The sequence below is a fragment of the Centrocercus urophasianus genome, unplaced genomic scaffold (assembly GCF_019232065.1).
Source record: "Centrocercus urophasianus isolate 14NV4802_14NV808 unplaced genomic scaffold, USGS_Curo_1.0 seq_14, whole genome shotgun sequence".
NCBI lineage: Eukaryota > Metazoa > Chordata > Aves > Galliformes > Phasianidae > Centrocercus > Centrocercus urophasianus.
The window spans coordinates 9,810,120-9,834,249 of NW_024884586.1; the positions used below are offsets into that span (position 1 = coordinate 9,810,120).

General features: G+C 38.9%; 1 protein-coding gene across 11 annotated transcripts in view; it reads left to right on the forward strand.

The window, feature by feature from the left end:
- Nucleotides 1–24,130, forward strand: part of PPP6R3 (protein phosphatase 6 regulatory subunit 3) — a 56,276-nt gene that overhangs the window by 14,685 nt on the left and 17,461 nt on the right. For 5 of the 11 annotated variants that reach the window (XM_042813978.1, XM_042813968.1, XM_042813970.1 and 2 more), the window contains 18 exons: nt 327–453; nt 3,227–3,459; nt 4,697–4,883; nt 5,550–5,687; nt 6,022–6,087; nt 6,518–6,630; nt 7,348–7,461; nt 8,121–8,250; nt 10,107–10,259; nt 12,244–12,393; nt 12,921–12,985; nt 14,718–14,833; nt 15,220–15,305; nt 16,440–16,526; nt 19,913–20,010; nt 21,916–21,970; nt 22,661–22,791; nt 23,906–24,024. In XM_042813978.1, coding sequence (XP_042669912.1) covers nt 442–453; nt 3,227–3,459; nt 4,697–4,883; nt 5,550–5,687; nt 6,022–6,087; nt 6,518–6,630; nt 7,348–7,461; nt 8,121–8,250; nt 10,107–10,259; nt 12,244–12,393; nt 12,921–12,985; nt 14,718–14,833; nt 15,220–15,305; nt 16,440–16,526; nt 19,913–20,010; nt 21,916–21,970; nt 22,661–22,791; nt 23,906–24,024 — 2,053 coding nt within the window. In that variant the 5' untranslated portion in view covers nt 327–441. Of the gene's footprint in view, nt 1–26; nt 135–326; nt 454–1,710; nt 1,805–3,226; nt 3,460–4,696; nt 4,884–5,549; nt 5,688–6,021; nt 6,088–6,517; nt 6,631–7,347; nt 7,462–8,120; nt 8,251–10,106; nt 10,260–12,243; nt 12,394–12,920; nt 12,986–14,717; nt 14,834–15,219; nt 15,306–16,439; nt 16,527–19,912; nt 20,011–21,915; nt 21,971–22,660; nt 22,792–23,905; nt 24,025–24,130 lie in introns of those variants that run through there. The other 6 variants (XM_042813974.1, XM_042813976.1, XM_042813975.1 and 3 more) reach the window with 4 other exon arrangements.

Here is a 24,130-nt window from a genome sequence, read left to right on the forward strand (position 1 = left end):
ATTAGCAGATAGTGAAATGTGGTGAGAAGCACAACTGGAAAGTGCCTCCTCCTGATTAGGGGACATACATTCTCATTCTTTGCCTCTCTTAATCAGACTGAAGTTTGAAAAAGCATGAAAATAACTGAGAGTTGGTGAGGTTTGGGGGAGAGGGTGGAAAAGTAGGCTATGGGAAGAACAAACTTGGTTTTGTAACTTCCATTTGGAGCTGTGACAGGCTGTTCTTAGGCGATCATCAGTGCTAACGCCTGTAGAAAATGATCTTCGGGGTTCCTGGAATTCCTCACTTGCACATTTTATGGTGTTTATTTTTCCTTATTCCAAAGGACCTGGGCTGCTGTTGAAAAGTGATGGAATAATCTCCGGCTGGCACCTGACATGCTGGGGGAGCATCCCTAAAAGAGCTTGCCTGGGAGACAGTTTGGGAAATAACGCAGTGACATGTTTGCAGTAGTATGCCTCTTTTTTTGTTGTTGCTGTTTTCTATTGTTGAATTTCTCTTGAAATGAGTAACTGAAAAATGCTTTGAAGCTACTGAAATGAGCTTTAATCACTGCAGAGGGATTTCTGTCTGGAATTAGCATTGGTTGGTAGTGGTTACTTGCAAAGATGCTACTTTCACTAAATGGGGCAAGGGGAGGGATTTGATCTACTTATTAGAGGCTTAAGGAAGAAAATATTCTGTGCCTTTAATAATGCACTAGTTTAATTGCTCCCAGTGAGTCTGTGTGTAGCCTAAATAATCATAAGCCAATGTTTTTAATAACTTAGTGTAGTTTGATTTAAGCTGATGTGAAATCAAGTGCTTTTGACATCTGCTTGTAAAATGTATTTTCTTCTGAAATTATTAGTATTTTTTATCCTCCTAATCACAGCATGGACTCTCAAATGATTGTAATACCGATACTGCAATTAAAACTATCTGTACTTTTTCTTGAATGATTTTTTTTTTTTTACTCCTGTAAGTTAGAACAGGAAGCTGTGTAATCTGGGGCAGTTAGTTGTGCTTAAAACTCCTGACAAAATCCTAAGCAAAGTAAGGCGGTAAGATGTGATCAGCACATAATTAACACAACAAGGGAAACCTTAAAAGCAATTGAAACGTGGCTGCAGTGAGTATACCAGGCTTATTCTAATCTTTAAGTTAAGTATTGGAGGTCTTGCTAATGAGGTTTTGCTAGATGCACAGATTTCTCAGCACTTCAGTGGCTGAGGTGACAAAATTTGACACCTTCTTGTTTGAGCAGCTATGGTAGGCATGCTGAATCCATTTAAATGTAAGAAATAAACGCTTAATGCTGTCTGAATAGAACAGTTCATATAGAAGAGACTTTCAGAAGATGATCTATTCCAACTACCTGACCACTTCAGGGCTAACCAAAGGGTTAAAGAAATGAGGGCATGGTCCAAATGCCCCTTGAACGCTGACAGACACAGGGCATCCAGCTTCCCTGTTCCAGTGTTTCAACACTCATGGTAATGAATTTGTTCATAATGTCCATTTTGAACAGTATTTTCAGAAGGATGCTGTGAGGGATGCTATCAAAGGCCCTATTAAAATCCAGACTGATGTCCACTGCCTTCCTTTCGTCTCCCAAGTGGGCCTTAGCGTAAAATGTGATCAAAGTAGTAAGGCAAGACTTTTTCTTCATTAACTCATGTTGACTGTGCCAGATCATAGCTTTATTCTTCAGCTGACCTTCAGTTGCCACAAGAGCCATCATCTCTGAAGCTTCTGCAGGTGCTGAGGTTAGACTAACAAGGCAGCAGTCTATTGGGACTTCTCTCACTCCCCTTTTTGCAGGTGGGTCTAATGCTGGCTGGCTTCCAGTCAGCAGAGCCCCCCAAAGCCTTTGGTAGATTGTTGAGAAGGGTCCATTCACAGCACTTGTTTAAATCCCTCTGGGTGAACCCTGTCAGGCCCTGTGGACTTATGTTGAGCTGATTCATTGGTCCCTTGAAATTTTAGTGACCACAGATGGAAAGTTGCTGCTTCCCTAATTACAGTCTTCTGATTCTGAGAACTGGGTTGCCCGAGATCTATGGTTATTGAAGACTGAGCTCTAAAAGGCCTTAAATTCTCTGTCCTTTCCTCAGCCTTTCTTGTTAGATGGCTGTCTATCTACCCTTTAGTTTATGTAAGAATTAAGTATTTGTTTTAAATGTTGTAGGTTATCATAAGAGTTTATATGCCAAAGGCATGGCTTGATTGTTGTAGATAAACTTGCACCTTCTTCATATAAAACTGCAGCTTGTAAAAGTGCTTTTGCTCAAATAGTACTGCTTACCTGTGTTTTCTGCAGTAGCCTCATGTCCACACAGCTAACACTGTCACTGATTTTCACCATTAATTATTAAACCTTCACACTTGGAAGACAGTTACTAAAGGAGCAAAGAGAGGTTTTGTTTTTCTCTGAGTATTGCTTAAAACCATGCTGCTTCCAGCTGTAGGGAAAAAGCTGTTCGTACTGATCTCTAGCATGTCTTTCAATCCATCTGCTCAAGTTCTGCATTCATACAGGGCTAGTTGATGCTGTCTTGCAACTGCTTTGCAAGTTGTCTTAGAGAAACAAAATTAGCAGGAAGGTGCTCACAGCCTTTCTGTAAGGAAAGCTTAAATTGCTCATGCCTTTATTAGTCTTTCATAGTGCTTTCTTGGGGACGCTGTCCTTTCAGGCATCTGCATAAGAGATTTTACTGTCCCTTGTTCTCCCCTTCTTGTTTCAAGTTTGTGGAGAGGAGGTGCAGTGAAACAGTAGGCTTTGCACTGACATTCGCTCCAATGCTTTTGGTTATAATTCTTGTACCTGTGGAGGTATTCTTTTCAGTGACAGAGGTGGCACGATAGTATGCTTACGCTTTGCCCAGATCTAGTCATTGCTGAGCAGGTAGTTCTGAGTTTGGGAATTGGGGTGTAGATCAGAAACAGTGGCAAGAGCAAATGTAAGTAAAAACCCCAGAGCTGGCTAACTTCCAGCATTCAAATGCTAGCAAGCTGAAGGTTTAAAACGTGCTACAGAACATTCTTCTTTAATCAAGTATGACTTAGTAGCTCTGTGATGGTCTTTAAGCATCTGCTGCTGTGTATTGTTCAAGTTCTAGAACATTTCTATGTGTGCAGATGCCTTTGGGATTAGAAGCTATGAGATAGTACTGTGAATTGTTTCTGCTAGTAGTGCTTAAATACACGTGTGAAGCTAATGTTTGTTATGTTCTTTTTATCCAGACCAGCATGTTTTGGAAATTTGATCTCCATTCGTCATCCCACATAGATACACTTCTAGAGAGAGAAGATGTAACACTGAAGGAGTTGATGGATGAGGAGGACGTCCTGCAGGAGTGCAAGGCTCAGAATCGCAAACTTATCGAGTTTCTGTTGAAGTCAGAATGCTTGGAAGACTTGGTTTCATTCATTATCGAAGAACCACCTCAAGACATGGATGAAAAAATACGATACAAGTAGGAGAACTTCTAAGGGGTTGAGGGACTTGGGGATGTAGAAAGAGAGGTGACATACTTCAGTGTTAATCTGGTAGTATGTTTGCATTTCTGCTTGCTGTCCTTTAGTACAGTGCTGTTAAACTTTGAGCTTGTTTTCAAGAGGCTTGTAGAACTTTTTACATAAGTTCTGACATTTGCATGCTTTCTGAGCAGGAACCCCTCAAAGAAATGCTAAATAAAATAATCAGAATTTAGATGAAAAATCTTTCTTAATGTGATGCAAGGTACTCGAGTGAATCTGCATTTGCTTAATTTAGTTAGGTGCTTAGCCTTGTTTTCTTAATGATTAGTAAGCAGTTTTGGGGATGCGTTTTAGAAAGTCTATAGCACTCCTTGGAAGAATATGCTGACCATCTAATTGCTGGTGTTTTCCTTTGCAGAGCTAGAGCTGTTAGAACTGAGTATGGCCATGACTCTTGCTAGTTTGTTGGGAATGTTCAAACTCAGCATTCAAGCTGGCAATTTGTATAAAGGCACTTGTACCAATTCTGCCTCTTTTAGGGCTGTCTGCTTAGAAAGATTGCCTTTCTTAAAACAGAAGGCAAAATTTAATGTGAAATAGAGTGCTCTCTTAGTTGCAGCTCTTCTCTTTCTGACAAACCAAACCTCCTGCATTTCTAGCTGACTTTGAAACAGCAGTACCTTACGCTTATAAGCTTTAAATTCCTGGTGCTGTCATAACTATCTTTGATGTGAGTGAAGGCCAGAAGTGCACTACTCAAGACCTGAGTAATTAAGCTAAGAGACCACCAAAGCAATAATTTCCTGTATTTGATAGTATTAACTAGTTTTGCAGGCTTTATCAGACTTTGGGTAGAGGTAGTGAGCCTCTACAGTTGCAATAGGTATAGAGATATTAATCCTGAAACTATTTGCTTTGATTTCTATAATGTAAGCCTTGTTAGAAAGGGGCAAACCCATTGCTTCCTCCCAAGTATCTTTCCCCCCTTCCCTGGTGCTGTCCTGTTGCAACTGGAGGTCATAGTAGTCCATTTTCTAAATGAAAGAACACAGGCTGTAGCTGAATGTACAGCTTTATCAGCTTGCAGTCGTTTGCTTTTTTGTAATTAGTGCAGAGCTATCATGCTTGAAAGATTCTTCTTGTTAGAAGCCCCATTAGGTTCTGATTGGATATGTATTTCTTTGAAGTATGAATGACTAAGATTATATGCACACTTCTTTTCTTTTTTTGCAGATATCCAAACATATCCTGTGAGCTGCTCACTTCAGATGTCTCACAGATCAATGATAGGCTGGGAGAAGAAGAATCCTTACTTATGAAACTGTACAGCTTTCTCTTAAACGAATCTCCTCTAAACCCTTTACTTGCCAGTTTCTTCAGCAAGGTGCTAAGTATTCTCATAAGCAGAAAACCAGAACAGGTAAATGATTAAAAGCTCTCCAGTTTAACAGCTTTGGATTTGCCTGAGCTGTTTGGGCGAGTGAACTGCCTTTGTGTGAGTGTTTGCCTTTTAGCTTATGTCAGTATTTGCATGGTGATGTTAGTATTAAATTGCCGTGCTGTTGGAGTCATGGGTAAATGAATACAGTCAGTGGGGAGTGAAGAACTGTCATAGAAAAGGGTGAGACACATTTGAGTCCTCGTTCAGAAGCACAGTACTTGTGTGTTCATGCTGCCCTGCATTAACAGCTGGCATGTCTGGCTGTGCTACCTGAACAAGGTAAGTTTGTGACTGCCTGCTGTGCTTTTGTTTCAGTAATTTCTGTATTTGCTTGAAAGCATATTACATTGAGGTTTTGCTGTGTTCCACTTCGCTTCCTGAGCCAGGTGTGGGGGAACCTCATACCAAAAAAGCTGGTTTTGAAAGGAGGCTCCATGTGTGCGCAAACATGGATCTGTTTTGTGCCACTGTTGCTACTCTGTATGTGTGCCTTTTTATCTTGTACTACTGGCTTTAAGAGGTGGAAGCATTTAAGAAGTTACTTATTATTTCTTTAGCAAGTGAGAGGAACTAAAACTGGTTAGTGTAACTTATCATGTAAAATACAGGTAAGCAAATGTAAGCTTCTTCCTTGTTCATTTCTAGATTGTGGACTTTTTAAAGAAGAAACATGATTTTGTAGACCTTGTTATTAAGCACATAGGGACCTCTGCTATCATGGACTTGCTGCTCAGGCTACTGACTTGCATAGAGCCTCCACAGCCCAGGCAAGAAGTGTTGAATGTGAGTAAAACTTCCACAGTTTTTGTCTGAATTCTGAACTGTCAAAAAAAAAACTTTATAACCTGTTTAGACTGTTTATACCATTCTTGACCCATAACACCCTGCTAGGCATTTTGGGAAGAGATTATAAAAGTTGTGGGTTTTTATTTGTTTTTTACACGTGTTCATGAACTCTTAATTTTGCTTCTGCCCTTTTTCTCTGAAGTGCTGTTAATCCTTGTTTAGAAATATCAACAGCATGACTCAGGGCACTTTTCAAGCTACTTTTAATTCCCTCAGTTAAATTTGTTCACTTGGACAACGTGCTTACCAGTGTCCACAAATGCTTTTACAGTGGCTAAATGAAGAGAGGATTATTCAGCGGCTTGTAGAAATTGTACATCCATCTCAAGATGAAGATGTAAGTATTGGTCTGATGTTCTTTTTGATTGCTGTACAGTAGTGCTAGAACTCTTCTAGTTGGACTGTTTTCTGCTTGTTTATTTTCAGCAAGCTAATTCCAGTAATTAATGGTGTAGTAGTTTGTGCTTGGGAAAGGCTTGCTTTTCTTCCCTCTTTCTTTGGGATTTGCAGAGTGTATTTGTATTAGTCAAAGCACAGTGTAGACTAAATGTTATTTTGAGTGTTCAGCTCTAACGTTCTGCCTTTTTAATACTGCAGATACTTTCAATACCAAAAGCTTTTTGTCTTGTTAAGATTTAGATACAGCATGGTACAGTTGTCTAAAGTGTTTTGTGGTAGAAAAGACTGTCAATTTTGCGGGTTATTTTAATGAGGAATTCTACTGCTCCACGTTATTGATCTACTGATGCTATGTTTTTCTGTTCCAGAGACATTCAAATGCATCGCAGTCACTCTGTGAAATTATTCGTTTAAGCAGAGATCAGATGTTACAAGTGCAGAACAGCTCAGAACCAGATCCCCTGCTTGCAAGTCTAGAGAAGTGAGCTGGTTTGCCCAATTTCTGATATATTTTTTTCCAGTTAATCAGAGCAGCATTTAACATTTGTCCTTTAAAAGCTTTAGAATTGCAGTCTCCGCTTTCCTGATAAGTTCTCCTGACTGCCTGTTATTATCTGTGTAATTTAAGATAGCTTTGCAAATAAGCACAGCTCACCTGGATGAATTCCCTGATGGCTTCTCTTAACATTTTGTCCCATTCTTTTACCTTGCTTCTGACTAAGGAATGTTAGACTAAAATATTTCCTGCTCTGTCAAAGTTGGTGGGATCAGACATATAGAGGTCAGCTTGATACAGTGCAGAATGTGCATTGGGAACTTGGGCTTCAATCTGTTATTTTAAGTTAATCTAAGTGTTTGATTGTACTTGAAGATTTTTGTCTATCACCTTCTTTGTTTTGCTGGTTCTAGGGTTAGGTTTGTGGCTGTGTGACGTGGTGAGTTGGTCTTTTGGTCTGACTGCAAACTATCCTTTTCTATCATATTGATTGTCAGATTCAAAACCAAACGAGATCAGGAGTAGTAGGGAAATCTTACTGCAGTGGTGATGATGGAGGTGAATGTGGTAACAAATCTGATAGCTTGCAATAATACTTTTACTTTATCCCGTTAGTTAATTTGACAGGAGCAAACAGTAACTAGTTCTCTGTGATAACTGTGTCATGAACTGTTGTGTCTGATGGCAGTGCTTTGTTTTCAGACGAGAAATCATTGAGCAGCTGCTGTCTAATATTTTTCATAAAGAAAAAAATGAATCTGCAATAGTCAGTGCAATCCAAATATTACTGACCTTGCTTGAGACAAGACGACAGACGTAAGTGTTCTTATTACTTATGCCTGCTTACTTTAACTCAACTGCTGACATGCCTTCTGTGTCCTTGACTGAAATGTTTTAGTGGTCCATCACAGCTGAAGTGAAACAAAGGAGCCATGTGTAATAATGCCAGTATCGATCAGTTCCCCCAATGACTGATTTTTCTGCAGGTTTTTTCTTGGAACTTGCCACTTGATGGATCAGACTCATTTCATTTCATCTTTTTTTTCCTGGAAACAGGAAATAGAGCATCTATGTACAGTGTAGCAATTGGATATCAACTTTCCCCAAAAAAAGTTAGGTGGAATTCTATCACAATTTCACTTCAAGAAACAAGTGAACAGAGGTTTGATTGTTTAATAGACAGGTGAAGCTCTTCCTCACAAAAGAGGGAATATAGCAGCTGTAATAGTCTATCACTAGCTGAAAACCATGCTGGACATTTCAGATGTGATAAATGTAGGTACCTTAGGTCTAGTGTTTGGAAGAATCTTGCTCCACCGTAAGTTTGTGCTTGATTTTATATTTTTAAGATCATGTTCCTGCTCTCCTCTTCATTCTGTTTATGTCTTCAAAATAGTGACACTCAAAATTATGCCTGAGTGTTGTTTTAGACCTAGTTTTGGCATTAATAATCAGACATGGCTTGTGTGCTTTAGATTTGAAGGCCATATAGAGATCTGTCCTCCAGGCATGAGCAATTCAACGTATTCTGTCAATAAAAGTGTTCTAGAAGCCATAAAAGCACGACTTTCATCCTTCCATGAACTCCTACTTGAGCCTCCAAAAGTAAGTGAAACATTATGTTGTCAAAGAATTTGAAGCAAGACTGTCACTGCGTGATTGTATTTTAGTTGGGTTTCAAGAACAAAGCCCAGTTTGTCTGACAACTTTCAGGCAAGAGCCCAGGTTCCTTCCCTGCCTCTTGTGACCTTTTCTGTTCATTATATTTGTCTCTGAGCCAATATTTTTTGCTAATTGACACACTTTTCCAGCTTAAACTCAATTCAGCTGGCAAGTAGCCTTGAAGATTACTTCCTTCTGAAAGCAAGGAAATAAGATTTTCCTTTCTATTTTTGGCAGTCGGTACTGTTTTCAGCCCCATAAATCCTATCTGAATAGGAAACAAAGATTCTGGCTGCTTCAGTTGTTTGGAACTTGTGCAGGCCTCGTGTTGGCTGTGCAAAGTTCTTCTAGACTTGTGCAGGTCTAAGAGTAGACCAGCTCTATTGCATGTACCACGCACTCCAAGCATACTAAATGCTGCTTTGTTCAACTTATTTTACTTTATTTTTTTTTATGATAAGCAACATATCCATGTCATGCTGTTACTAAAGATAAATGCAACCAGCTGTATGAATAGATATTTTATCTATGGTTTTTTTTTCCCTATACAATTATCACCAGTAGGATTTCAGCTGGAACGTGGTTTGGATCTGGGTGCTGCAGTCTGTATGAGAAATGGACCTGAGAATCAGAGTTAAAATGGTCATCTTACAAAAGATCAGATAAAAGGAACGAGTTGGGATGAGGATGATGGGAAAAAAGGTAGTGGTAGAGACTGTTGTAGCCTAGAAGAGATGAGTCCTCAAACACTGAAGTGCAGAAGAGTTGAAAAATACAAAGAAATTGTCTTGATTTAAAATAAGCAACATGGCAAGATACAGATCTATGTTGAATTAAAAGCAATGTATCTGAGTATTTTCCAGTGTTTGGAATGCTAAGCATTTAAATAAATCATCTAATGAAGTTATTAAGTCTGCTTTCTTTAAGCAGTAGTGAAATGAGCATCTTTTTATATTCGTGCCCTCAGATTTTGTGTTAAAGACTGGACCTAACGTGATCTCAGTCAGTTTTGACACAAGGGAGAAGCAGTGGTTAGGCAAGAAATAAAGCTAGTCGTGGAAAGCAGTACATTTCATCATGCCCTGCTTCTCCAAGTGCTTTAGTACAGAAAGAAAGACATCTTTGTAACTTTGCCCTCCTCATGGCATAGTTGTTGCTACTAGACTTTTCTCTTGGAGTAGTCAGTACTAGGTTTCTTTGATTGGCTGATAATTATGTGATAGCAGGTCTGATCTGGCAGCCAGCTAAAACTTTGGTGTAAAAACTATGGCACATATTGTAAAATGAAGACCTGTTAGTGCGTGGAAGGAGTTGTTGCTGATGGAAGTAACTCATTAGGACACCGTGGATGGAGCCTGTTTTGCTTATGACGCTAGAAGAATGCATCAAGAGAAACTTTTGAAATCATTTTCATGTACATGAAATCAGGGTTATTGAGGCATAATGTGTGCTTTCAGACTGTCCCCCTAGCTGTTTTCAACTACTATAGTAGTGCAGACTGTAACTGAGTATGTGGATTAACGAGTGAGAAGTGTATTTCCTATTCCTTTTTGTGGAATGCATCTGTTCCAATATTCTGCAGCTACCAAGCAATTTTTAGTGTCTTTGGTTTTATGGGGCTGTTTTCCATTGCTCCTTGTCTATAGATAGAGTTGAAATAAACTTTTTTCAGCATTGAGAACTGCTTTCCTGCAATTTTTCTGCATAATAGTAATGAGGTGTTTGGGATTTATTTTTTCACTGTTCTTTAATATGAAATTTGAATGATTCTGTGTTTCTTTAATTTTTTTTTTTTCCAGAAAAGTGTCATGAAGACAACGTGGGGTGTATTGGATCCACCTGTGGGGAACACACGTTTAAATGTGATTAGATTAATATCTAGCCTTCTACAGACAAATACAAGCAGCGTGAATCAGGAGCTTATAGAACTAAACAGCATAGGAGTTATACTGGTAAGAACTTCATGCTGCCTTACTTCTGTGAATTGCTAATAAGGACTTTTCTGATCTTTGTTGATGCAGATATAATATGGTTTCCAGCTTTTCAGTTTGTGTTTTAGCTTCTATTGCATTGACAGCTTTCAATTTCTAGTTTCACTGTTAAATGTGTTTGTTTGTAGTATTTTCTTTCCTCTGATCATTCCTACACATCTTACTCTTTGCACCTTCATAAATCTGCATGATTCTCTTGGACTAGTTTTCTTAAGCTTATTTTTTCAGCTCCATGTGCTTGAGTTTTCAGCAGTGTTCAAAGCTTCCCTGCCATTCTTATTCTTTTGCCAAACTAGCTCCTCAACTTCTTTGTCCCTCTTCTAATGTGTAACACATATGCTATATGTGTTACATATACACATATACGTATACATATGTGTATATGTATATACACATATACACATGCTATATGCTATTTCCGTGCCTTCCTAAAAAAGGGACAAGTTACTCTTGGTAGCTTAGAGAATTTCAGAACTGCAAGCAAAATGTGGCACAGAAACTGGTAGTCAATGAATGAGAGGGTACTTCCCACCTCTTCGACTGCAGCAGGAAAATTCTTAGGTTGACCAAAGTGTTCCAGTGTTGATATCAGTTAACAAATACCCAGCAAAACATGCTGGAATTTATACTGTAGTATCAGAATGTGATGAAAGCTGCTGATTCTAAGCAGGTAATTGCAAAGTTTAAAATATTAATATTTTTCTGGCCTCAGATTGATCTAATCTAAAATCTTTCCTCCAACTAAAGTAGCTGAAGTTATGTCGTCTTCTCAGTGTCTCCATCTCCATTTCTCTGTCCAGCTTGAGTTTGCAGACAGGTATTAAAGTGTATAGAAATAGAAATAACATCATTCTGACATGAATTCCCGTTATCTAAGGGAATACGTGTGATTTTCTTCCTAAACCTACTTATAAGAACAATCCAACCTTCACAGCACATCTAAATTCAGCAGATTTTTTATAAGGAAAACCAGTGGTACCTGCCCTGAATTTCAGTGCTTCATGGTGTTTCTGAAACAACACGTACTTTGCTGCATAGACCTTATTAGGAATAGTAATTGTTCCCATCAGTAGCTTAGCTTTTGTCCAGGCTGTCATTAGTTTAGGAAAGTTGAAGGGGAACTGTTAGGTTCTTCAGATGTAGCTTGAATGAGACTTGAATCACATTATGAAACTTGCTCCTTCCATCACTGCATGTATTTCCATGACTAATCTTGTTTCCCTGGGACAGCAATCATCTGAGTTTTGTAGTAAGAAATAGTTCTGAAATGACTGGACATAAAGTTTGGAAAAAAGGAAAAAAGTAAAATCTGATGCTTAAAAGGAGATCTGTGACCAACTAGGAACACGACTAGATGAACACAATTCATGATCTGTCAACCTCAGTATTTGTCTTGTGTGAAGCATTAAATAATCTCAAATTGCATCTGGATTATCTGAGATAGCCTTCTTTAAGAGAAGAATAAAACTAGTATAGATAGTAGGTTCAAAGCAGTTAGATGTAATTTCTTGCAGAGTGTCTCAATAAAGGCAGAAGCGTGTCACTGAAGGATATTGGAGGCACTAGGAAAAAAAGAAAAAAAATTGTTCAGGGCTAAGGTCATAAATGGCATTACTTTCTCAGGGACTCTCAGGGCTGTTGCTAGCAGAAAGAACTTAATGAGGAGTATCATTTTAGCTTTCTTTGTCTGAAAGTGCACTATTGGTTGCCCCCAGACTAACTCTAGCTTCAGTTTTTACTCTTATCCAGCATGATAGTCCTTATGCTCTGATAACAGCAAGCTGAAGAAATAACTTCTTTGTAAATCACGCTTTTGCTTGCACAGTGATAGTTATCACAGAACTTGGAGAACTTGCTTGCGTTGCTGTTCACATTACTTGCTGGAGAAAGTCTTCTGTTTGAAGAGACCCTGGTTTGTATAAACCCTATTGAATTTGTTTTTCAGGACATGTTCTTTAAGTATACGTGGAATAACTTTTTGCATACTCAAGTAGAAATCTGTATTGCATTGATTCTTGCAAGTCCTCTTGAAAGCACAGAAAATGGCACAATTACAGATCAGGATTCCACTGGGGACAATCTTTTATTGAAACATGTAAGTTGTGTTTTTGGAAGGAGTTTCTTCAATATTCCTACCCCCCACGATTACTCAGTTACTCTTACATAAAACATAACTCAATTTTCCTTCATACAGAATTAAGAGTTCTTTGCTTTTTGTTTTCTTAACATGTCAATTCTGGTTATTAAACCCGAGAGTGCCACAGAGTGGGTTTTTGCTGCCTTCAGAATAAACGTGTGTGTAGAGCTGCAAGAGCTCCCTTTTAATTGAAGTTCCACTTACTGTTAAGAATTAAAATTGCTATTTCAGTGTCTGTTCACTTCTACAGTTCAGCAGCTGCCATCAAAGAGAAGTCAAAATAATGTAGCTTCAGCCTTCAGGCTTTCGCCTGGGATCTGGCTGCTGCTTCTGAGCATTGAAGCCCTTAATCCAAGTATCTATCCTGAACCTGAAACTAGTTGCCTTGTAAGACATGAGGATTTCCTAAAATCAGCCCCGAAATGCATGATGTTGTTCCGTTTAACTTTACAGCTATTAAGTATATTTTGCATTTTATTCCACAGCTCTTCCTTAAGTGCCAATTAATAGAACGAATACTTGAAGCATGGGAGATGAATGAGAAGAAGCAGTGAGTAACTAGTTTTCTCATTTCCTGCAGTTGTCTAAATACAGTTTTAATTGTGAAATGTATACGTGATCAATTCAGACTGAGCTGACCAACAAATACACTTGCTTAGAATGTTTTAAAGACAAATGCATCTCTTTCCTGAAATATGCAGTGCATTAAATATTTACTTGGAAGAACAGTTTGCTTGGTAGTAAGTGGAATAATTAAGTTCTACAAACAGTTAATATTTGGATTAAAGCTTTCACATATACTGAATTTTCTTTAAGAGTCCTTCTGTTTCTCTTAGTAATGCCTGAAGTTTAGACCATCTTTTTGGTAGCATTTGAATACATTTTCCCATTACCATAAAGGGATAGAACCAAGTCTGTAATTCCTACTCTGTGTAAAACATTACATCAGCCAGGTGACTCTACCCATCTTCAATTACAGAAACATATCATGAAGTTTTAAAGGAATAGGGGGAAAAAAAAACACACTTCTGATCAGTAAGCAATTGAAAATTAATAAACAGATCAAAGCATGTTACGTTTTGGGGAGCAACAGACTCATAATTAACAAAAGTGAAGATCTCAGCAATGAAATACCTTCTGGGAGTGTGTGACTGTGGAAAGGATGCAAGTTTCAGGTAGCCAGTACTGTCTGAAATTGAGTTCATATCATGAGGAAAAGCTTTCAGTCTTTACCTGAGGTGGTATAATGGTGCTCTGAAGGCTCTTGTATTTCCCTTGAGAGACTTCTGAACAGTGAATGTTAGAGCTGACTTGTGAAAATACTGAGTTAGCTGACTGGGATACTGTTGCTGGCTTGCTGGTGTATTATTTGAGAAACAGTACCATTCCCTGAAATAGTCCTATTCCTATCTGGTGTGAATCAGAAAATACATGACTAGTGCAGCTGGCCTAAAAGTAAGGATGTTGAAATATCTGAACAGAGTGTTATGAAGAAAAGGGATGCAATTAGTAGGGATTCTGTCTAGGTTAAATCAGGCTGTCCCATCTATCTTCTGTCATATATTATCGTTATCTCCTGAGGTTGTAGGAGAACTACTAACCTAGATTATGAGCAAATAGATTCCTATACATTCAACCTAAAACTATTTTTTGGTTGGATTTTCTTGATTTTAATGCCTGCCATGTAGGAGAGTTCATTACCTATTTGCTATTGTATGTTTGTGGTATGAGTGGGAAAGCTGTTGGTATAAACATCTGATTCTGCTTCTGTGTGGAAAAAATTGATTTGCTCTTTGTATCTGTTTCAGTTTCCATAGAAATAAATAGGAAGCATTACTTTCAGAGCGACCTACATACTACCCTAACAGATAATGCACCAGAGTGTATGGGAGCACTGAAAAATATTCTCAGCAGCAGTGTTTTTCTGAATGTTACAGATGTGTTGTCAGTTCCGTCTTCATCTTGGTATTCAGGGTATTCTTTTTCCCCGCACACCAACTTGAAAACAGAAATGATCTGTTCAGATGCTCTGAACTTCCTTCTTGGTAGTTACAGCCCTGTCAGTCTCCTGGATGGCTCAGTGTAATCTAAACACTTGTATTTTAAATTGAGTATTTTTGTGTGCCTCTCGTTTTTAGGATGCTGCTCTTACGTTTTAAGAACTTGGAGGTTAACTTGTCTGTCTTGTATAAGTTCTTAACTCTGGTGGAATATTTTGTAACAAAATACAATAGCAGAGCTGCTCAGAGTGCACGTGGTTCCATTTCTTTGGTCTCTTGCAGGGCTGAAGGAGGAAGACGGCATGGCTATATGGGTCATCTGACAAGGATAGCCAACTGTATTGTGCATAGTACAGATAAGGGCCCTAACAGCACGTTAGTCCAGCAGCTTATCAAAGGTAACCTTAATGCTCTTTGCCTTTCTGTTTGTGAATTCCAGCGTCACAGCTTTAGGAAGTTGATCAAACTTAAATTAGAAGGCAGATTTTGGATTAAAAATATGTATATATTTCTGACACATTCAGCTTAAAACCACTCCTCCTTAAACAGATGTTTAATTCTCTTTCAAACTTACCTGAATGGTATCGAAGCTCCTTGAAGAAAATGTAAAGAGATGCTGGCCTGCCTAACTAGGGCTTCTTTGCTAGATGAACTAGTCCATATGGCTTTAGTATTTCTATGTTGTTACAATATTTCTGATTGCTTTGATTTATAAGAGGAAAAGAGAAACTAAAAATGGTGATGCTTTACTGTTGATTGTAATATATTGTTTTTCCTATCCTAGAGCTTCCAGAGGAGGTCAGAGAGCGGTGGGAGACATTCTGTACGAGCTCTTTAGGAGAAACTAACAAAAGGAATACGGTGGATCTTGTAAGTGGTGTTGGTTAACATTAAAAAACTTCCTGCTGTTTGCTTCAGCCCCGTTGTTGTTTTTTCGTGCCATTAGTACAGTCAGTCTTTCCTGCTGCCAGGCTACCAAGGTAGCTTGTGTGAAATCAGGTGCTTCCAGTCTGCAAATTTTATTGTAGGGCTGGATGATAGGCGTGCAACAAAAAAGCACCCCAGGTCATGTGGCTTTTAAGTAAGAGTTACACATCGAAGGAGAAAGTGTAGAAACAGAGTATACTTCAGGAAAAAGTTGTCTTCATTTGTCTGTTGCATGCCTGTCCTGACTGTGGTATTGCATTTGTGGGAGCATAAGAAGGTGTCTGTGAAGCTTTTACGTTTTCTGTGTTTAAACACGGCTTTTGTGTAGACTGATCTCTTGTCAAAAGATCAGTAAATAAATTCACGTCATCCAGCTGCGTTTACTTGAGAATCTGTACCATGGAGTTCTAGGGGTGTGTGCAGTAGGGCAGTGTAGTGTAGAACTGAGCAAGCTGTCATCTGCACATCTGCTTCATATGAATGATCGTCCATGAAGCGTGTCTTAAGGCTCAGCTGTAACTACTGTTATTTTGCCTCATTGCTGTCCTGGCTAAAATTTCTTTTGGAGTGCTGTTCTAATAGAAAATAGCTGCTTCCAAGAACAAGTTCAGCTACGCTGCTGCTTAAGGAACAGACTATTCCCGCTGGTTCTGTGTTGCATGATCAAAACCATATCTTCATTTTAGGGTAATGGTTCAAACAGTTGTTGCTATGGTAATAACTCCATGTTTGCTTCTGCAAGCAGATGCTGATTATGAATTTTTGAAGGTGAATCATTTATTGGTTTTTATTTATGCAAATACTGTAGACACCTGAGACAGTCGTTTCATTTTCCTGTGTTCTTTGTTTTGGAAAGGAAGATCTGTGTATAATCCAGCCTTTTAGTGGCTATTAGTTCACATATCTTACAATAAAAATACAAGATTCAAGTTCTCTCAGGTGTAGGTTAATGATATTGAAATACTTCGGGGTCTGTTTTATGTAGTCTAGCAGTTGAGAAAACTGCAATTAATTCAGTTTCTTGTTTGGATTTGAAATTATCACACAATAAGCAAATGACTCAATTATTTTGTATAGGTCACTACCTGCCACATTCATTCTTCCAGTGACGATGAGATTGACTTCAAAGAAACTGGCTTCTCACAGGATTCTTCTTTGCAGCAAGTGAGTTGAACTCTTCTAGCTGCATAAGTTGTTTTTATCTTAAAAAAAACAAACAAAAAAAAAAAAAAACAAAAAAAACCTGGAAATAATCCTTCTACGTTTGTACTGCTTGCAGTAGATTATTTTTTTTAACTTATTTAGATGTGTTCTCATGCACACATTTACTTTATTGAGCCCATAGATGTGTCTTCTAGCACACAGCATGGCCTCTCAGTGTTCAGTTTTTAAACTGAGATGGAGCTGTGTACGCAGGTCTCTGCTCATTACACCTAAGCTATTTCGTATGCTAGCTGTGTGGCTGAGCTGAACACAGTTTCTGTGACCTTTGTTCTTACTAGATGGAGAAGGCTGATACGGTGAATTCTAATTGTTTTTCTTGAAAATATTAATTGCTCTGAAATCAGAGTTGGGGTTCTGTTGGGTCTTGGTTAATAGATTTTTCTTAACATGTTGATCCTGACTTCAGTGGGGAAGGGGTGGGTTGGCTGTATGTTGTTGCATGCTTTTAGTTGAAGGCAAAATGTCAAGAGCTGCAGTTGTCACAACAATATAAACAAAGAGCCAGCTAAGTACAGTTCTGTGACAGATTGTATCAAGCAGCTGCAATGGTTTTAACTTTGTAGACCGTTGCTACTGGGCAGATGGACATAGCTCAATCTTCCTGAATTAAATTTCTAATGTGCTAGATTGCTTATTTGTGATTCAGTACGTGCTTTTGAGAGCTCCTTTGTGAGTTTTTCAAAGATAGCTATTTCTCATTTAAGGTAAGAAAAAATTAAATCTGAGGCTGTGAGGAATTTTCAGATTCACCAGACTGAAAGCTTAAATCACAGCTACGTCTACCTTGAAGCTTTAGTACTTATAGTAACTGATAACTCTGTATTTAATGTGGTGATGGCATTTGGAGTATTTTGGGGATGAGTGATTATGGAGAACATTGGTGCCATTTTTATGAAGCATGACAGAATTTTTTCTAAAAATACTGTCTGCAATATAAATTTCCTTTAACTCTTCCATGGATGGTGAAAGAGTGGCAGCTGCTGGTGTGTAGTTTTGTCATACAAAACTATTGATAGGTGCCCTATTCAAAGCACACAACTCATCTAGGTTATTAATCAAAATCATATTTCTTTTAGCTCATACTAACAGCTGTCTGGTACCTAGTCTAAGACTGGTTTTGGTACTTTGCACGTTTTCTATACTCTTAATGATAAGTAATTGCTTTTCAAGGTTTGAATTGGGAGTGGTGGCTCAAATTTAGAGAGTTTCATTTTTATTTGCTCCATGGGTCTTGTGCATGTATGGTCTGCTTAAATTCCAGCATGATAGGTTGGATGCCATCTGAAGCAGCTCTAGTGAGAAAGTGAGATCTCAAAGCAACTCTGTGCTTCTCATGCACCCCTTAATAATCCAGGCAGCTAATCTCCAGAAATGCAGGTAGTACTGCAGTGAATAACTTGAAGGAAACAATATTTTATATATATATATATTTTTTTCCTTAGCTAAATAAGCTGTACATTTTAAAGTTGTCTTGTGAGGAAAGCAAGATATTAGACAAGATAAGTCACTGATGGGAAATGCATTGAAATTACTTAAAGCATTCATTAATGAGTAAAGATAACTGGCTGCAGCTAGCCTGATCTCTGTAGACCAGTAAGTGAAGGGGGGGGATCAGGAGGGTACCCATTAGGAAGTAATGTGAGGAGTGGGAAATACTAAGGAACCTGTTTACCTTTTAATTTTTTTGTCAAATTTAACTTTTGTTTATGCAGAATTACACTTGCATCCAAATTTAGTTTGATGCTGTACTTCTAGTAAGTCCCCACTGTGCCCAAAAGAAATGTTTCTTTTCACTCAGAGACACTTCTAATGCAAGTTTCTGATGAGCGCTTCAGAACTGATGTCTTTGATAAAGATGTCTTCCTGACAGCTGAGCCTGGGATGTAAGGTTTCTCATGCCATTACTATTTCATGTGCTGCCTTGCTATGGCTGTAGAAACTCTTCCATTGTTCTTTTGTTCTGCACTAGTTTAGTGTTGCTTTTTGTCCCTTTTTCAAACATTTGACCATGGGATGGAACTGTCTTCTCCTAGGCACACAAGCAGTTGGTAATTGTGTTTTGTATGCTGTTGTATACAATTCTGATGTAGTGACCAAAGGAGTTTCATAATCCCTTCATGTCACGAGACTCATGTCTTACTTTTCTGTTTATCCTGGTGACTGGCATTCATGGCTGCACCCTGTTTTCACTCCTGACTTTTAACATCCATAATAGCGAAGATGCTTTACAAGAAGAGTTCTCAGTAACCAGCATAAAGATGAACAATGATTTAGTGGGACAGTCAGTAATTGATTGTTAACCTACGTAAGGCTGATACATTGAATTGTGTTGGTATGAAATCCTGAGGTTCTGAAACGCTCTCAGATTTTAAAATCTCAGTTCAAAATACAAGAGTTTCTGCTTTGGCTTGGTGTAGCATAGTAACCCTACGTACCAGTGCCTGCATTTGGGTTTCTCAGACTCACTGATGGTATCTTGCTATTTGCCTCATACTTCTATAGCCATCATTTTTCTCTTTCCTGCCTTAATTCAAACTTTTTTTCCACTGTTCTCTTGTTTTCTTTCTGTATTCACCTTGTTCTGCTTCATCACTTTCTTTAGAGGTTCCGCCTGTATGCTGTGACCCCTTGGCTACCTGGGAAGGCAGCGAGAGAGTTGACATCAGCCATGTGTCCTGGAGTAGCTTGACCTTGGCTGACATTACACGCAGAAACAACACTGTTAACAGTTCCAGGAGAATGAGTACTAATTTAGTTCATAGTCCTGGTGCACCTATCTGCTGGCATTTGGCACTGACATCCTTTTTAAAACATAAGCGCAGTTGTGACGCTGCACAGACGTGTGGGATGTGAAATAACTTGCTGTGTATGCTCTTCAGTTTCTTCTAGATGTTGAAGAGACACCATTAGTATGTATGTATGAGCAATACAGCTAATATATGAACTCATTATCTCTGCTTAATGGACTTCTCTGCATTTTTTTCTGCTCATATCTTAATATTCATATTAAGAAAAGCAGCTGCTTCTTTTGCCAAGTATGTTGTGTTGCTCCCCTGCTTCTTAAGGGTGCATTCAGAAGGGTGCTGGTTAACACATGGTTAAACTAGAGATTTAACTTTCTCATTAAGAGCTGCAATTAGACTGGCTTTCAAATCAGTAAATGTAGTCAGTATTACCATTAAAATTCCAAGGGTATGGTGGATCCTTTTGCTGTCTCTTATGTTTAGATTAGAGAGACTTTTATTTCTTTGGAGCAAAATGGGCAAATAGGATTTAGAGTATTATTAGAATCATTATATCACTGTCGTTGGTCCTGGGGTTGCCAGGCCTTTTCTGATTATCAGATGCAACAAATGACGTCCAATTTTATTGACCAGTTTGGCTTCAACGATGAGAAGTTTGCTGATCAAGATGACATCGGCAAGTGAGTATATTATTATGCTGGTTTTGACTGTACTCTCTGGAACTTTTTTTCTTTCTGTGGTTTTGGTGATGACAAATACCAGCCTTTATCCATGTGATGCAGTTGGCTATCAGTCTTGTCTTCTGGTACCAAAATGTGTTTGAGCGCTCTTACAAAGCCCCTCTGAGCAGTTTATATGGGAAAGCGACAGCTAAATCATTCACTTGAAATGGCCTGGCTGGCCAGTGTGAAAACATAAAGCTTTTGAGTGAAGAATAAATTGTAGCTCTGCTCTTAAAAGCCAGATGTGACCAATGAGTTGGCTTTATTGGGGAGCACTTCTGCTTGCAGGCACAGAGAGAGTCATTGACCCCTCTGAATCAGTGTAGCAGAACGGATAGTTGCTCTGCTTAGAAGTTTGCCTATGAAGATGGTGGGAATCCATGCCCCGTTTCCTGTAGAGGAAACTGAGGGAGGGCATTATAAATCTGCCCTTGTTTCTAAGAACATAGCAGTTAAGATGTAAGAGCATGTCTTGGTCACATTTTATAAACAACAAAAGCAAGTGGAAAAAGACAACAAAACCAAAACTATGACAAACTTTTCTGGTTTTTTTCAATTCAAAGTAAACTGATGCATAATGAGGAAAGAATGGGAGTTCTAACTGAAAGCAATACTGATTTAATTAGAATTCATGGCTTGGGATGAAAGAAGATGTAGTTAAAACCGAGTAAAAACACTATTTGATGATCGGTTTGTGGAAGTGTAAAAAGGCAATGAAATGTAAGATCTTTGCTCTTCTGTAAGTTGTGGTTAGTAACTGATGGCTACCTGAAACTTGCACATGCCTTCCAAGAAGCAGAGCTGCCTTGTTACACCACGTAACCTGCTGGGAGGATAGGTGAAGTTTAGATGGGTGAGAAAGTAGCTCAGGATACTGTGGAACTTGGCTAGAAGCAAGTGAATTTTGGCAAGAGTGGGGGTTGGAACTCCTTTGTAGTGTACGATCTTGGTGGAAGGAAGATAGATGACTTAGTGAGACCTTGAGCTATGTGGTAGGTACACCGAGTTTAATTCAGTTGTAGATTAACTGCCTTTTACTTTAAGATTATGCCTCTTGTGCAAGAATCAATTGCAGCTTAAATTACCTGCGTAGTGCAACTTCTAGCTAGGTGGTGATCCTGGGGTGGGTGGGGGCAGCTCCCATGGTAGTGCAGCCACATTTGACACTTGGTACTTTGGATCTCTGGTCTTGTACCTTCTTGGTCTCTAAAGCTGTGAGGATTAGAGGAAGAGAGTAGCTCTGAATTCACTGCTGTGCGTGACCAGAGAATGTATTAACTCTTCTGAGAGTTTGTTAGGTTATCCTTCCTCTTTCTGTTTTCTTGCTTCCCCCAGAGATTCGATTTGCCTGGTCTTATTTTTGGTCTAAGCTGTACCTGTATTAGTTTGTAAAACTGCTGGAAAGTTTGATATGTGGAGAAGCGTGAAGCCTCCAACTTAATGTGCAGCTTGGGGGGAAGCAGGTTTAACTTCCGTGTAGCAGTCGGTTAAAAAACCAGAGCTGTTCAGTGTTGTCTTCAGAAAACCAAAGTTGATGTTAATTTTTCACATTGCTGCTGCTTGTTAAGAAGGACCTTCTGGAGAGAGGTGAAATCAATTGTCAGATAAAAGACCTGCTAACGAGATCTTTGGAGGATTCAGTTAGAGATGTATCTTTAAAATACTTCACAGCTGAGAAAGCCTCAGGAACGACGGACTTCCTTAGTAGAATTTGTGTGCTTGGTTTCATATTGGAAATGACTGCCTCTTTAGGTTTCTCACTTCCTAGTTTCATAGTGTAAGTAAGGACTTGTGAAAATGACATGTCCTCGTGTGATAACATCATCTTTTCTTAGTGTATTTCATGCATCATTTATTTTGCAGTGTTTCTTTTGATCGGGTCTCAGACATCAACTTTACCCTCAATACAAATGAAAGTGTAAGTATGCATTCCTGTGCCTGCAGAAAAATTACCTTCTCTTAAACTGAGTGACCTTTAAGGTTTGGTGTTGGCTTTTGTTTATTCTTTTATGATGTATAACCTTAAGAAAGTAAGTACACCTTATTCCTGCCTTGTGGGGATTTTCTAGTTAGATTACTTTATTACTGTTCCTTATGGTTAATATTAAGCAAGTGCTTCTAATTTGTGTGTCCAGGTTCAAGAACAAGCTTGCAGTGCAGACTGCACGTGAGTTGAGCATAGACACTGTTTCAGCATTCTGGCAAGATAGCAGTAACAGGAAGTGAAGAATAGAGACTTCTAGCATATGTACTGCATGTCAGTTGAGCTGAAATGAACCCTGCTACAGAAAATAAAGCTGGAATATTTGGTGGTGCAGTTGTGCGGAAAGCTCTTTTGATGTCATTCCTACGCGCCATTCTGAATTGTGATGGAGCCTCCCAGCAGCTCTTGGATGAGTGCACTCAGCATGTTAGCAGTTGACTAAAACAAGTTCCACTGTATGCTTTCCTTAGGAGCTTTAAGTTGTTGATGCCTTCTGGTTTTTCAGTCCTTACTGAGAGGTGCTTTTTCGCCACTAGTTTCTTTTCAAACCAATCATGTATTTCCAAAATACTGAAGTAGAATAATTAATCCATAAAGAGACTTTTATATTTTTCCTATATTTAGGGCAATATAGCATTGTTTGAGGCATGCTGTAAGGAGCGGATACAGCAGTTTGATGATGGTGGTTCTGATGAAGAAGACATCTGGGAAGAAAAACATATTGCATTCACACCAGAGTCCCAGAGACGTTCCAGGTAGGACATCTGTGTTCAGCACTACAGTGAGCCTTCCCACTGAGTACACATTCTGCCTCAGGTTGGCTGTTTGCACAGGCTGTCCAGCTTGATTTCCTTTCTTTGGAGAAGTTGGTAGAGGGATAGCTATTTTTTATTATTTATTAAGGCTTTGTGCAAGCCTTAGTTTGCTTAAGATTGCTATCCTGACTACTTGGTTCTTTCTGCATCTCAGCTTATTTCCTTTTTCTTTCCCTCCGTTCAGCCCAAGGCAGCCCAGTCTAAGGCAGTCCCTACCTGTGTAGACAGACCTTGCTCTCTTTTTCTGTAGTGTTACTAGAATTGGAGTATCCACTTCCGTTGCCATAGTTGCCCTTATTCATACTGCAGTTGTGGATAAAACTATATAGGCAGCTGCACTGAAGGAAAGGAGCATCTGTTCCCCAAAACTCTGTGGGCTACGCAGCCTCCAGTGGCTTCTGGATTTTGTCCCAGCATAGGTTTTTGACCTTCCTGTGATTTAAGTCCCAAACCACATGTGCGTCTTCTGTTGTGGCCGTTGGAGTGTGTGGGGCTGAGAGCTCCTCTACATGAGCAGTTGTTCAGTATGCTGGCGTTGTGTACACGTAGGTGATGTGTTTCAAGCATGTGCTTAGATATGTCATTACTAAACTTGTTAATGCTGGTTGTGCTCACCAGGAAGGGAAATTTGCCTCTAGGTTACAAAGTACATATGCAAATGAACTGACTGGAATACGTTTGGGTTTGTTTTCAACATAAATTGTTTTCTTATGTTTATGTTGGTCTTGACAAGAATTCTACAATTCTTCTGTTTAGTGTATGGAGATAACTGGTCTAATTCCTTTTTCTTTTCTAATCTCTTCTGCGTGATGGGAGTGAAGGTTCTCTTTTTATGTGCAGAGGGAAAAAAAATCTCTTTACATGACCAAGTGATAAACCTTTGGTTTTTCTGGGGGGAGGGTGGAAATAAGGGGCATGCTGACAGCTAATGAATTGGACTTCACTTAATGTATCAGCAACAACAGCTGTTACAGTTCTATCAAGCCTCAACCTCTCTAGGATTCTTTAGTGCCCTAGATCCAATCCCATGTAAACTCTGTCTTTGTGTTTTAAGTTCGGGCAGTACGGACAGTGAAGAAAGTACTGACTCTGAAGAAGAGGATGGAACAAAGCAAGATTTGTTTGAATCGCATGCCAATACGGAGGACAAAATGGAAGTAGACTTAAATGAACGTATGTAACTTTTCTGTCAACTGCTTGGAATTATAGGAAAGTGCTACATTTAGCACAGTGTTATTTTTGTAAGAGCTTTCCTCCTATTGTTATTTATTCCGAGTAT